The sequence below is a fragment of the Centruroides vittatus genome, unplaced genomic scaffold (genome assembly GCF_030686945.1).
Source record: "Centruroides vittatus isolate TY-2023 unplaced genomic scaffold, ASM3068694v2 contig_1112, whole genome shotgun sequence".
Classification (NCBI taxonomy): Eukaryota; Metazoa; Arthropoda; class Arachnida; order Scorpiones; family Buthidae; genus Centruroides; species Centruroides vittatus.
The window spans coordinates 254,034-270,469 of NW_027120714.1; the positions used below are offsets into that span (position 1 = coordinate 254,034).

The window sequence follows — 16,436 nt, forward strand, 5'->3', positions numbered from 1 at the left end:
ACGGACTTAATCACTGACAATAACTAAACTAGTAACCACTAACTCAAACTGACCGTCAGTCCGTATCAGAAGGAAAAGAAACTATAACCAATAGGAAAAATTTTGGGATTAAAATGCTCCCTAGTCACGCCGAATTAAAATAGCGTGAACAATAATCAGCAACCTTGGATCGCGTGCGAATCTATGTCAACATTCCCCAAAGTGTAAAGTAAATATTTAAGATAACTTTAAGTGATCAACGAGTTGCTCTTACTTATGTAAAGGAAAACAAAAATAAACTTTGTATGGGATGATTTGGTTGTGATTCTGGCAGCAACTGTATAGAAAGGCGCAATTGGAGAAGCAGAGTTGGAAATTTGGAAGTAAAGTATAGAGAAATAAATTTCTCTTCATTTAAAGGGGAAGGGGTGTAAGGAACTGAGTCCGAGCGTTATTTTTATTTTATTATTATTTTTCGTTTTATTATATTTTGTTTGGGGCTTATGTTTATTTAGGACGAAGGTTCCTCACCACTCTCTTATTAGTAACGAAAAAAAAGAAGATAAACCAACTCACGAAGGAACGAGCGCTGTAGGAAAAAAAAATCTCGCGCACTTGCGCTTCCCAGCGGAATTAAACAGTCCGCAGAAAAAAAAACACGCGTAAAAGCCCAGGCCTGGCAAACTAATCTCGAATCCGCGTAAAGTACCCGTTAGATTAACGGAAGTTTTACCGGCCGCAGTTAGTGTCTGTTTCCTAAGATACTAAAAATAGTACTTTACACGAGGTATTTGAGTTGTGCCTTATCCAACAGTCTGTGTAACAATTTAGCATTGTGTAGTTCAACGTGGACTTCTTCGTTACCCGCATATGTCGCTAACGCCGTAGTAGTCAGTTTTTTTCTTATGGAATATTCATGTTCTTTCATTCTCGGGCCAGATCTCTTGGCGTTGCTCCAATGTGTGTTAATGAGCGGTTAACTGGGAAGTGGTACCGCATAAACCCCTGGAGAGTATGAGTCAGATTGTTGCTACGTGCACTTCAGTAGTCCATTCAATTTCTCTATATATATTAGAAAGTGTTTCGTTGCATGTGATAACCCTTCATTCGTTCGTCTTGTCTCTCTCTTATTTATATCTTGTTTTATGAGATGTTTGACCAAAGAGGACGGATATCCGTGTTGTGTTGCTAAGGCCTTGATCCACGACAATTCGTTTCCTTTTCCCTTTGCTCCGAACAATGTTTGTGGGTCCTTTTTAGCAAAGATCGAAAAGCGGCGACTTTGTAACCATAAAGGTCATGTGAATGGTTAGGTATAAATAGAGGTGTATATGACTCCTTATGGAAAACACTGGTGAATAGATGACCGTGCTCCATAGTGATGTTGATATCCATAAAATGTCTTGTTCAACTTTCAACGACAGGCCATAGGGGTTATTGTTAAAATACTTAAGTACCGAGTCGAAGTTTGATTCAATTTGACACTTCTGTTCGACTTGGTCCGCAAGTGTTGATCCAACTTTGAACTTTCGCTCCTATCTCACGCTATGATGTTTTCTTTTCCGACGGCTATGAATTTTTCCAAATGTCTTCATTACTTACAACGCGACAATTTTGCTTTCAAAGGAATTCCCAAATTTTGTCAGAGTCGGAGTTAGATGAAATCCGAGACCAGATATGGAAACCTTAGGGACAGGAGGCCCCAATTAACTATATATGAACTTTCGATGTGAACCAGAAGTCATGTTATTTCAGTTAAAAAATTTTCCCCCCAAAAGGAGTTAGATACATGACCAGCATGATTCTATTGCTAACAGGAAAAGTATAATATAAGGGGCAAGACACTATTAATTTGAGGTGGAGATCATATATTTTAGCATATTTATATTAAACGAAATGACTTACCTGTAATACGAATTTAATAAAAATGGCTTTTTTCGATGGAAATTTATTGTCAATTCTTGTATGTTGTTTTTCAAACATTAAATCTTAAGTTTATTTTCGATTGTTGAAGGGTTTCTTGTTTTCTTTCTTCACACGGATATATTTTTCTTTCTCTCTCTTACTCTTTTATTATTAATTTTAAAACTCGGCAAAATATTAGCAATTTTTCTTGAAAATTACCAGAAATACGAAATCGGCATCTCCGTTCCGGTAACAATTGCCTGTGTATTGTTAATTCGTTAACAATTACCGAAAAGACTGGTTGCCTAATTGTTGTCGTTAATTAGTGACGTCAAGCGATAAAACTCCAATTATTATTATTTTTTAAACTCTTTCCGCCCTCTAGGCACTAAGAGGGCCTCTTTTTTAGCAAGCCCATTATGGGTTCGGCCAATTCCACAATGGGCGGCCGGGTGGTGAGGGACGAGGCCCGACGGACTATCCCCCGAAAAATTCCTGGGGATTTTTCGACCCGTCCGGATTCGATCCCGGGTCCCCTAGAACTGTAGGCTGCACTTTGACCGCTCGGCTATTCGGCTGTCCAATTGTTTATATTATATTAAGCGCACGCTAATTGATAACGCCACTTTTTTAAAACTCTTTCCGCCGGTGGGCACTAAGCGGACCTTTTTAGCCATCCAGTTCGACACTGCCCAAAACGGGTTTCGAGAAACGTGTTCGACGTATCCGGACATCCGGACGGATCATTCCCGATAAATTTCTGGAATTTTATCGACCCTTCTGGATCGGATCGCGGGTACCCGGAGCGGTAGGCTGCCACCCTAACCTCTCGACCATCCACCGACCTGTTACGTCATTCAACATAATGTTTTATAGAGATGGCAAAACTGATTACTTTTTATTAAAAATAGTTTTAACGCTAGCATCTAAATTTCTTTCGCTCGTATAACATAAAATGCTATGGAATTAAAAAATTTATATATATATATATATATATATATAAGAAGAAGAAGACATTTCTCCGAGAGGGGTCGCAGGAGATAATTAAGCAAAGGAGGATTTAAATGGTAATTTTGCTAAGCGACTTAAACGTAATTATGCGTATAATACATTAGTCGACATTAATGTTCCTTAGAATAATAATCAAGAAGAAGACTATTTTTATATTATGCACGTGCGTTTTCCTGTATCACTTATCGAGAAAAATATTTCCCATTCGTATCGACCCGTCGGAGGATGCTTTCTTATCGGTTCATCTGTGTCCCGCTTGCTACGGTCAGAACATATGCCCCATCTTCTACCACAATGACTTTCACTTCGTCGGCGCCAGCAAACTCCGAATATCTCGACTCTTCAACGAAAAAAACGTCTATTACGGACAGGTAAGGAATCGCAAGGTCGTGGCCAAGAAATTAGCCCACGATTCGGAACTGAGAGAAACCGATCGTCACCTATGCAACGTGGCTACCGGAATATCCGACTGTGATGTCAGAGAAGCTGTGATAAAAATCGTTTCCCGCAGCGCCCATCTTCCCAGGAACCGTAGGCTGTCCGAAGTGGTCGCCCGATTGGGCGGGCTGACCGACGCGGTCAGGTGCCCCTCCGAGAGGTTCCTGACTTACCTGCACGACAGGATAATAGGAGGCAAGGACGGTCCGCCGTACGAGGAGGCTTTGGCCGAGCTGGCGTACGGCCTGAGCGTCAATCCCGAACACTTGATACTGGAAGTGAGTAAATTGGGATCGCGATTAAGTTAGTACGTCGGTAGAAAAGCGTGAACCGATCTTTCGGAAATTAATGCTCGAGTACGTGAGGTAGAAAAAAATGATCGCCGGATGCCTGATTTCTATATTAATTGCTTTACTTTGGGATTCTGTTTATTCTTTGATGGTTGTGTGAGTTTATAGATTTTGTTAGTTGTCATTTTGGAATATCTTGAACAGAAATATCACATTTACAGGAAAAGCATTATATTCTAAGGATAGATGTGAGGATTGATTATGAATAAGTTTGCAGTAGTTATAAATCAAGATTTAAAGGCATAAACTGACAGTAGGCAGTGTTTATTGACTATTCCTTTTTTATGACAGATATTTTATGATAAATTTGGCATTTCAAATATTGCTATTGTATCGCTACTGCATACGCTATATTGTGGTAATAATGAAGTAACTGATATGTCTTTAATGGTGTGTAGGTTGGAGAAATACTGATGTTTTTGATGTGGTTAACGGGTCATTTTTGGGCCTAAATGAAGTAAGAAGAAAATTGCTTTTAAGTGTGTTTGTGTCTGAAGATAATGTATTAACCGGGTTGAAAACATTAGCATTTATCTGACCTTACTCGGCACTGGCTCGACGGTAACTCTGTACCTAAGGTGAAACTGCCTCCTCTTTTGGAATGGTTGCAATAGAGTACATTTATTACAATTTTAAAGTACATATATGTCTTCACTGTATTTGACCTATTTTTTATTTATCCATTTGAACAGTTTTGACTGCTTGTTTTGCCATTTGACGCAGTCACCTTGTTGCCTCATCTGTTGAGACAACCCTGCTTACTCACTGTAAAAGATGTGTTGTATAATAACTATGGTGGCTAGTTCAAAATTTTGATAGTATATTGACATGATCATTGTAGGTAAATAATGTTTTTGTAAGAGCTCACTCAAGATGGGAAAAATTGCTGGGTGCCAAACCTTTATTAGTATGAGGGATGGGAAAGTATGAAATTACTTTTCATAGATCCATTCCATTTACGTGTTCTGCATTAACTGTTTCACTGTTATTATCAAAAGGTATTATTTTTCATTATTTATTTTAAAATTCTGAAAATTGTTTTAATTTATAAAATGTTTTGAATCTTTCTCTACAGTCTTTTCCACAAAGTGAAGGTTGGCCGTTTTCGCAATACTGGGGTGCCTGCGGACGTGTCGTGGTCGAGGAATTCGTGGGCTATTCGTTGCATGATTACGAAGATGGAACTTGGGATCAGCGCTTACATTTGGCATATCAATTGTTACAGATAGCAGATTTATTAACTCATAATCAGCTAGGTTTTGCCATGTACATGACTGATGTTAACATGGACAATTTTGCCGTTCAGCCAGATGGAACACTTTTTATGATAGATGTCGAAAACATTATTTTTGTGGATCTGAAAAAATTGCAACAAGGTAAACATTTTTATAAATTTATTAATTTATTTTTAATTCAATGCTATAAAATTATATTATCCTCAGTAAATATGATTGATAGGTTCCTGGAAAAAACATTTTAAAGCAAACTCTGTATGCAGTGACTAGTAGTGACCTTTAGTACAGTATGTACAGTATGCTGAAAAAAGAGGTGCATAGTACAAAAATTGTCTATAATTAATAGACTTAAAAAAAACCCTTAAATGAGAATTACCTGTAATTATAACAAACTAAAAATTAATTATAATTATTTATTAATACCAAGTTATGTCTATTATTTTAGGAATTTAAGCATTTGTGAGACTTTGGACATAGTAATTAATGAAATACATTCTCTAATATAAACTACAGTGCAATCATAAAGTTCTTCTCAGTGGGCTATGCCTATATTGCCTGTGACTTCATTCCTGAAAGCTCCTCTCACTTCCCTGCCTACTGCAGAGTGACTTTACGATCTCACTGTATAAATTTAAGAAAATATTTAATATAAATCGCTTAAATAAATTTTCAGATTATGTTCTAAGATTTTAACAATTTTTGTTTCATAACAAATAAATTATAGATGGTAGATATGTTAATATACAAATGTTTTACTTTTGGATAAATTAATTTGACATATTTAACCAAAATTGACCACTAAGAATACATTACAAAGGGGTGCATTCTAGTATGCATCAGTCACAAACATAACTGATGCTCTGGTAAATGGTTTAATAAGCTTTTACCATATCTGGCACCCTAAGAAAATGGCAGAAGCAAACAGAAGATGCTGTATTGGCATTTGCAGACTTATTGTCAAAATAACTTTGGGTTAATACATATGAATAATAAAAATGGTGTTAATAACATGAATGCCCACACTGCCATAAATAATTATTTATGACAGCGTGGTGTTCGTTTGCTATTCATCGGATTTCTGTTGCTGTTTATATTTGTAAATAACATAACTGTAGAGGCAGCCATATTGCTTTGTCAGAGTTCACCAAATTCAATGAATGCAATGTTCATTGGTCACAAATATCAGAACCTGTTTTAGTACATTGCAGTTTACTGATGCACTGTTTAATGCATGTTTAATTTACAACTATTTTAAAAGTTACTTAGTTTACAGTCAAATAAAGTGGTTTTGCATAATACAACAGTTCTCAAATATGTACTTACATATACTCGTAATGTTGCAGGCAAATTTAATAATTAGTCATTTTGATAGACTGCCTAAACCAGTGTTTTTCAAAGTTTATGGTGCCAAGGTTTTCTAAATCTAGTTATTTTTCAATTGCACTTGTGCACTAGTATGACATACTGGCAGATAGTGTAAAAGTATTGATAGCCAATTTTAAGTACCAACAGTTCTCAGCAAAGGCAGTTCTACACATTCAGTCACCATATACAAGTACTGACAGTAATTTCTTTAGTAAAAGAGCACTGTCTAAATCTAAATAAAAAGTCTTACATCTAATTCAAAAGTTGAGAATTTATGTTTATAATTAGTTTATTCTGTAGTCTTATATTCAAATAAATTATTTTATAAATTAATTAATACTTGCATTTTGTTAACACAAATATACAAATTGAATTAATTTATTGTTTAATAAACATACGTGGTAGTTTCATTGAAGGAAGCTACGCAACAATTATATTCTAGGAATTGCATTTTGAGCATCTTTTTGTCTATTAGGTCCTTTTTTTGCACTAAAATTGATTTGCAGCAAGCAATTATTTATTGTGACATCGTCACAATGCCAGGCTGCAATTTTAAATCATATTTTTAATTTATTTAATTTAAAATATATACTCTCCACCTCAAATTATTGGTAGTGGCTTGCCCCTGTACATCATGCTTTTACTTTAACAATAGAGTCATGCTGGATATTTATTCAGGGGAAAAGTTTTGAATTGACTTCTAATGAAACTGGAAGTCACATGTGACTTCTAGTTTACATCAGAAGTTCTTTTATAGTTAATTGGTGCCTCCTTCCTCTAAGGTTTTTATATCTGGTCTTGTCTTTCATCTATCTAACTCTGTTCTTGACATTAAGGAAAGACAGCCAGACGGACTGACAACAATGGGAATTTATAGGTCTACAATTTTTTCAAATTTAAAGCCCAATAATTATAAATTCACTTTCTTTATGAAAACTGTAAATAATTATTTCTATTTGCAATTCATTTTATCAGTTGTTATTTTTTATGTTACATTCAGTATAATCTTGGTTTTAAATGTTTAAATTTTATTTTCTTCTTTTTCATATTACTAAAACTATTGAATATAATTCTAAATCTCTACAACATTTTAAAATAAAAAACTATTACAATAATTTAAATATATTAAAGTGTAATATTTATTTTAAATCCTTTATCTTCTTTTTTTCTTTTTTTGTTTCTTGTTAAAAAAGTTTACAAGTATAACCAAACAACCACCAGATTTCATTGGGCAACTTTTCTGTGATTATATTTAATTAATTACTAAATAATTTGTTACTATGGGGAGGCATTAGGCACCATCTCTTATTAAATTTAACAAATATAATTAAATTAATATTTAGTAAATAATTTTGAATATATCCTTTTCCAACACTATGTACCATACCGTCAGGTTTGCACTTATACCCGTTAATCAATAATCACCATCCAAATTTTATCTAATGTTGCAACTCCTGCACTTCTCATAATCCATTACAGAGAGTTGAAAAGGGACATAATTGTCTGAAATGCATACTCAAAGAAATAAAAAGTTTTTCTAAAGCTTGTCCTCCTTTTTATTGATGGTATAATAAATCTAGCGAAAAAGAAAAGCCACCTTAGTGCTCGTATAATTGGATTTTGAATATGCTGGAAGAAAAGAATCGACCCAGAGTGGGACACAAACCCAGAACCCCTGTTTACTGTGCGGATGCATTTCCAGTTATGTTGTTTGTTTATATATATATAGTAACCAAAGATGGTTGTATCATATTTAAATATGTCTGGAAGAGATCTGACTGGAGGCTTGGGTAGTGTAACAGGCAATGCATCTGCACGGTAAGCAGGAGTTGCAGGTTTGAGTCCCACTCCAGTTCGATTCTTTTCTTCCAAAATATTTAAATTATTTAGTAATTAAATATATTTGCAGAAAAGTAGCCCGACGTAATCCAGTGGTTGTTTATGTATAACAAATGTAAACTTAAGTTAAAAGTTTGCAATATAATTTAAAACTTATTAAAACTTATTACAGTGTTGAAATTATTAAAAATATGTCATAATTTTTTTTTTCCTTTCGTTAGTTTTCACATACAGTTTAGTTTTTATTTTACAAATAGCAGTTTTCTATCACATCTTGTCATAAAACTTCTTAATCGTTTTACACTATTTTAAAAATGTTAATTGTTAATAGCATTAGTTTAATATGCATATCCTGCATACATTTATATCATTGTGGTGTTAATAAAATTTGGAAAAATTAATATATAGTTAAAATCCATTATTTAGCAGTATTTATTATTACTATATGATGTCAGGGGTTCTTAAGCTTTTTTGTTCTGTGGGTCATTTTTCCTGTCAGATAAGGGTCTCTGACCCCATGGATCGCACAGAAAAAATATTTTTTTATTTTAATACATTTATTAAAAAAACTGTATGATATAGTATAATATATGTGCTTATTTCTTAACACAATAATCAACAATTTCACACAATAACACAAAATTAAGATGATAAGTTGATATTTACCCTTTTGAGCTCACAGACGCATGAAAGCTTTCTATAGATTTCATGGAGATCTCTGGACTCTTGCTTTAAATCTTCTTTTTTGTAAATATTATCTTTATCGATTATTTTTATATTTTTTCACGTTTATTTTATAACTTTTGGTATTAGGCAGTAGGCTATTATAGAGTTTTTGTAATTATATTATATAGTTCAAATACGTTCCTTTAATCCATCTTCTAATTTTCTACCAGTTTTGTTTACATAGCTTCTTTCATTATTAACTTATTATGTGTACATGTTATTTTGTATACAACATTTATTGTCTTTGTGAGATCTGGAAATCCCCTTGAACGTAAAGTTTTAATAAATTATATTTGAATTAATAATTACCCCTTTCTTATATCAGGATATAATCCGAATTATAATAAATTGTTCCCTATATTAAATTAAAAATTTCTCTTATTATAAACATCCTGCCTAAAAGAGGTCCTGGCCGAAAAAATATGCGTCCCCGGCTGTATAACTGTCAACTATCCATTGTTCTTATGCTGAGGACAGATCCTCTTGCAACTTAAGTTTATAGTTAGCGCCCGAATTCGCCGTATTGTTTCCAATCCCGGGAACACCTATGGCCTAAGCACATGCACGTGACCAACTTTCCCAGCAAAAAGCTATATAAGATGCTTCCTTCACCCCCTGAGGGGAGTCAATCATCGATTTAGATCGAGTCGCGATCTTACCCTTTGTGCCTACGGAATATTTTTGACTTTTGTGCTTCAAGTGCTACCGACCCTTCCCTTTTAAGATATATTTGATCATCGTGACCAACAGAATATTTGAATTACTGATTGTCCAAGAGGTATGGAACCTATTTCTGTGAGCTCTCTCTCTTTCTCTCCTCGTGTGGTAGGGATATATAGCTTTTATATGCCGCCCTTTTTTTTTTTTTGTAATGTATATTTTGATTTCCATTAAATTATTGTTATCCTGTTATATGGTGTCTTGTTTGCTCGAATATCACCTTATCACCTTACCACGACTCCACCTTCCCTCTTACACTCGACCGGATGAAAAGTAGTCCCGTCCCTACGGGATCCCTACCGACAAATAAGTCATCTCTGACTCGTGGGCAAGTCCCTCTGACTTGTTAGCCGAAATTAGACAGAGGTCTGACCTCGTCGTCCCTCCTCGGTATCCACATCTTTAACATTTCTGTTGAGCTTTCTACTATCTTAATATGTTTTTGTATAGATTTTCCTATTTTATTTATATTGACTGGCTTTTTATATTTCTGTACAGTTTGATTGTTTTTGATCTTATTACAGTTTGTCTAAATAGTTCATTCCTTTTATTATTATTTTTTTCTTTCTTTTTTATTTCAAATTGTATTTCTTTGTTTATATTGCTAGTTTGATATGAGATTAGCTATTTGTGTGTAGTTCCGTTGTTACAAATTATTTATGGTTTGTGTAAACAAATTGTATTTACACTGAAAATAATATACAATAATTATAAAGGTGGAGGGGGCTAAAAAGTGCCCAAAATTCATTTATCAGAATAAAAAGGATGACTTAATTAATGGATTTTTATTACATTGCAGTTTTTATTACTTAAATTGAATGAATTAAAAGCAAAACTTTAATTGTTTACATTTTTATGGCTTCTTGATTGGTCTTGTTGTCCCTTAGGAAGCTGCAGCCCATAGTTTGAGAAGCACTGGCTCAGATGTATCACAAAATGCCAGTGTACCTGTATTGCCAAATTTAGAATTATGAAATCTGTTTTAGGCATGGTAAATTTGCTTCTCTGTTGTTAGCAGTGGCGTAGCGTAGTGGGGGCGGCAGGGGTGGCTCGCCCCGGGCGGCACTTATGGGGGCGGCAAAATTTCACAATAAATAATAATATCTTGTAAAAATACCTAAATAAGGGGGTGGCAAAATTTTCCTCTGCCCCAGACGGCTGACACTCATGCTACGCCACTGCTTGTTAGTCATATTTTATTTCGTAAGGAAAATCATTTATTTTTAATATGTTAAGGGAATTGTTAGTATGTTTGTTTATATATATCAAGACACAAGACTGCTGCTGTTACTAGCTCCTTCAAATCAGTTATTGCTGACAAAAATGCATTAGTTAATGAAAATTTGAAATGAAGCTTAACGGTGTAAGCTCATCTGTTTTAAATACAAAAAGGGTAAAGTAGTAGATTATAACACTTAAAGAATTGTGTGACTAGAAGGCACTACAGTTTGGATTATTAAAAACATAGCAATCTACATACATATACTCTTCTTCCTCAACGAGGACTTCAGAATTGCACTTCGCTTCCTAAGGAGCTGTTTCAAAATTGTTGTCATTTGAGGTCAATCCTGCAAACCTTCTAAATCTTAATGTAAAATTAAAAATTAATTGTTTCAAAATGGACTCCAATCTATTTGAAATTCCATTCAAGTCACCTGTGCTAATAAATAGTAGAATGAAAAATAACTTATGAAAAAATTCCAAAAAAATTAGTTGTTTCAAATATTCTGACTTTACAATATAACAAGGAACTTGTATCAGAGATTTGTCAAATATTTAAAAAGTAGTATTGTCATCTTTGTAATATTATAACTTTAAAGATATTTTGTTTATTATCATGGCATTTCTGGGCATATGTTTGCAAGACTGTTGCAATAGTAAGGCTAATTAATATTAAAGAATCTAACATAACTCTAAAAATTGAAATGTTTTTAAATGATTTGTAACAATGTAAGAAAAGGAAAGTATAATTGCAAACAAAACAGTTTAAACCATTTGAATGCAATGTGCTGCTGTTGGTCAGAGAACCAATTGACATTGAAATACTTTTCACAGTAATCAAATAAACAGTATAAAGTAACTCAGTTTGCAAGAGCACATGGTAAACTTTTGCTTGCGGAAATATCCATGGCCATTTTGATTAATGTAGTATCGAATAAGTCTCAATCTTGGAAAATTCATACCAGCTGGCAATTTCACATAAGCAGATCTTTTAATTCATTTACACTTTTTAGATAATAATTGCCAATCAAGTTGTTGAAAATTGTAGTCAAACTTTTGTTTCTTTCAGTGTTCTTTTGGCTCATTTATCTTTTTGAAATTCATCTTGTATCTATCTTTGGCAGTTCATTTGCATTTCTTATATTGATGAAGATAACATGGATTGAGGAACTGTAGAACAGAATTCCCAATATCTTATGAATGGCTTTGCAGCTGCCAATTTCTCTCAACATTAGGTATTGTTGAGCAAGACACTTTAGTGCTTGGCAAAAATTTTTCCTTTTGTCAATAACTTGTCAGATTTCTTCAGTTCTGTTCTTTTCTGCCTTGCTGATGTAGCTTTTATTATGTTGGTTCACATCAACGTATTGTTTGTCTGTCTTGGTGCTCAGGTAAATAAACTGTAACAGTCATTCATGCAAGTTTTATGGTGTTTTGTCATTCTGTCTTTAAGTCATACAACTTTGTAATATGCTTTCCACTTCTAGTTTTAAGGCAATCTTCTAGAGCATTGGTGCCAAAACTACAGCCCCCATGCCTAATCTGACTCAAGGTATGAGTTAATCTGTCCTGCAAGCATATTTGACACTTCACTTATATATGGTAGATTAAGGTCTTTTATGTATATAAGGAATATAAAAAATATTTGTGATCACCTACTTGTGACTTATGTGCAGTTTTGTCTGCCAGTCAAAAAATTTGGATGCCATTGTTCTAGTATATTCAGTTTTGTCTTTTGTGTAACCTTTCAAAGAAATCTCTGATAATACTGTTGAAGAAATGCTTCTTTTCTCCAAGAAACTGGTTGATGGCGCAGATCACTTTTGTGAATTTGAAACTTTGTCACCAAGTTGTGCAAAACTATCCTTCTTATTATATTCAGGATCCAACAAGTGACACGCTCACCAATATATCATGTACTTTCTATCTCGGTGTTTTTGCCAATCATCTTGAAGTGGACCATTCTTATTTAAAACGACATTCTTCTTGAAAGCCTTCTGTCTTTGTTTAAAGTGTTGACGTACTTAAACTTAAAATTCCTACTCCGATATCTTAGAAGACTTGCAAATGCTCACTGTGTTCAGAATTTTTAGTTTGGCTATTTTTTGAACGTCTTGGAATGCCTGTACGAGGACAGGCATGCAGGATTAAATATTCAATTCCATAGTATTCCTTGCAGTAAGTAGGAGGGTACATCCCTTCTATTTAAATATCCGAATAACTGTTTACTTGTAAATTATTTAAAATATAATTTATAAACCTCAGCTTTTAACTGTATTTGTTTATTAATCGAATGAAATAACAAAAGCTAATAGGATGGTTATTTGGTGCCTCTGTCTGCTACATGAAAATCTTATACAAATATTATTTATATTTTGTTTGATGAATAGTAAAATTAATTTAATTAATGTAAATTTGCAGTTTAATAAATGTTTTTGTGTGTTATATAATTTTTTATCATATAAAATTTCCTGTTAAGTAAAGTTTGTATTAATTTTTTATTGTTTATCAAATGTAAAGAATGGTTTTTTTTTTCTGACAGCAAATGTTTTTAACTTCTTATTAGACGATTAAATTTCAAAATTGCCGGCATATTTGAATACGAATAAGGAAAATTCGGTCGCACTCGTGTTTTATACGAAGACAAACTTAATGCCTATCGATCGACTACTTTGCCGACATCATAATTGTGTGTACAAACTAACTTAGTCATTTAACAATAAATATTGAAGATAGGAAAACTGAATTAAACTTTAAGTAAATGAGAAGCAACATGTTTAATTACCTTTAGAATATTGTTTTATTGTAATAGTTTGGATCCAAATATATGTTTCAGAGGATTAACTTTTACATTAAATGAATAACAATTATTAAAGAGAAGCCACTCTACAGTATACTGTAGATTTGTATTAGTGGGAGAAGCCATTCTGTTGTAAGTATATTTGTGCTTACAATTGAACGGCTTCACTGGACATGCATATTTAAATTTTCTCTTAACTCTCTTATTTTTTAACACAGATGTACCTACATTAGGGCTGCAAAAGATACATTTACATATTTAAATTTAGAGGGCTAATTTTTAGGAAAATATTATCTTTGCATGCTATTTAATCAGTAAAACTCTTGTATGTCTAATGTTTTAAAATTTGTTTCACACTTTTTATATTATACAAAAAATAATTTAAAATTATTTGATTATTTAATCAGAAATATTATAATGTTAAAACAATTGCATTTTAATTAAAAGCAAGACAAGATTTTATTATAATAAAGTTTCATTATTAGGAAAAATTGTTGTTGGGAATTTCTAATTAAAATTAGCCAATGGGTAAAACGTTTGCACTAATAATTATGTTGCTTTATCTGCGCCAGAAATGAAAAGAAAATACGAAATTAATTACAGTAATATATTGCATAAATACATATTAAAGAATTGGCCCGCAGGCAGGGGCTGACGTAACTTTCTGGGATGCCTCGGGCTGGAGATTTTTTCGGGCCCATTTTTTAAATTAGTATTTTTATCTCTTGTAGGAGCGTGTTTCTAAACACCGCAGGCAGTTTTAGCCAAAGGTGGTGGTAGTGGCTTATCCTTGTTTTAAAAAATTTCCGAAAAGCCATTGTAAAACAGATTGCAACGAGGTGTGTTTTACGAAAATCTTATAAATTTGTTCATTTGTGTAGGTAACGCGCTGGCTAGTGGCCCCGTTACAAGTACTTTTTAAATTTAAGGTCGATTGTCTTTGGTTGTGGGCGCCATCTCCAGCAGATGGTAGATCCTCACCAACGGCTGTTCACGTTCAAGTAAAAAACGAACTTTATGGGAGATAGGAGAGACAAACAGCCTTATTTTAACGGTAAATACGAGGGAAACGATCACCATATTTCCATTACTAAATGCTAAAATGGAGTAGAATGCGTCGGCTAACAATTATTCCGTACACAAAAGTACCATTCTGCTACAGTAAGGCCGCGACTCCACTAGCCATAAAAGGGCCGTAAAACCCCTCACCGTAAAAGCTTTTACGCCTGAGCAGGTCGTAAAACCAACGTAAAAGCGAGTTGAACACTGCTCAACTCGCTTTTACGTTGGTTTTACGACCTGCTCAGGCGTAAAATATCATGGTCACGTGATTAAAAGCTTTTACGGTGAGGGGTTTTACGGCCCTTTTACGGCTAGTGGAGTCGCGGCCTAATACCCCGAGTTACGTAAGTAATGCGGACCGTAGACCTTTACCTAAGACGAATTTGTAAATTGCCTAAGTGTCACTACGTAATTAATAACTCGATACTGTATTTATTATTATGTGTACTGTACATATATTATTTACTATTATTATTTTGTATAAAAGAATTGTTTAGGAGAAAGAGTGCCCTGTACGCTTGCGTACGTGTTTACAATTAGACCGTAAAGGATTAGCAGAGCAATGAAGTAATAAATTGGTACAGTGCGGAAGAAAGAAAACAATTTTGCCGATCGGGTTAATCGGAGTCCGTAAAGTCGAGGGTTTAACAGTACAGTCCATGGATTGGGTATGTCCCCGCAGAGAAATCGTTCCAAAAGTATAAATACGATTCAATTCGAATTAACCACAATTAATTTAGTAGTAGATGGGCGTAAGTACAGTTTTCTAAATGTTTACCTTCGGACACAATCAAGTTCCGTGGACTTCCGTAAAATTTGTCAGCAATACGTTATCTGAATACTTTTAAAATTCCTTTTGTCGCGTCCAGGATGAGCTCCAGAAGAATCCGTAAGACACGAACTTTGCAATACGGGGACAACTAAATACGGTCTAAGGAGATTTAATCGGGGTTGTGCGGTGACCTTTCGATACCTCCCAGCATTTTCTGGTGCGTCCGGGGCCATCAATTTGGCACCAAATACTCGTTCGAGGTGGTCAAACGCTTTTCGAACGCCAACTATCCCTTCATGAAACTGCAACACACAAATGTCCTCTAACGAACTGTTCAAAAACTAAAGTATTTTCCTGCCGGATATACGTATGGCCCACCTCGTATATCACGTACCGTATAAGTTACGCATACCCGATAAGGAATTCTTGTAGTTTAATCATTTCAAATGTTTAGCATGTTTATTGCTAAGAAATTAAAATAGAATGTTGTTAAAATTAATAAATTTTCATCAAATGACGCATGAACTTAATCGACAGACAATGATTTTTTTTTCTATTTAATTATATTGTAGATAAACCGCCGAATTGGAACGTTTTCCATACAAATTGGGGCGAAGGATGTAAAGACTGTCTGAGTTTTTCCGAAGAAGACCTGTGCTCCAGGCTGGTGGCCGATCATAACTATTACGTAATATGCAAGGGTATTTTAACACCAGATTCTTATTATTCTCCCCGAGGTTTTTTACACGATATTCCCCCCGACGTGGACAGAACGACGAATTTGTCCTATTTGTTATCTCAGTGTTCGATGCCCGAAGTCGAAGGGGGTCGCTTCGAAGTGGTTCCAAAGCTATTGCAGACCATGCAGTCGCTCTTGTAATATACGCTAACGATCTGTGATATCGTCTACCAGAGTTTAAATATCACTTTAAATCTTTTCTGTAAAAAAAATCATTTGTACATAATATATACCTTAAATTTTAAATATTTAAATAAAATGTCCTTGACGATAA

The 16,436-nt window shown here is 34.1% G+C and overlaps 1 protein-coding gene across 1 annotated transcript; it reads left to right on the forward strand.

The window, feature by feature from the left end:
• Nucleotides 1-2,906: 2,906 nt before the first annotated feature.
• On the forward strand, nt 2,907-16,436 carry LOC136976639 (divergent protein kinase domain 2A). Its single transcript, XM_067271987.1, has 3 exons — nt 2,907-3,611; nt 4,759-5,059; nt 15,996-16,436. The coding sequence occupies exons 1-3, from the start codon at nt 3,009-3,011 to the stop codon at nt 16,301-16,303; spliced, it is 1,212 nt and encodes a 403-aa protein (XP_067128088.1). The 5' UTR covers nt 2,907-3,008; the 3' UTR covers nt 16,304-16,436.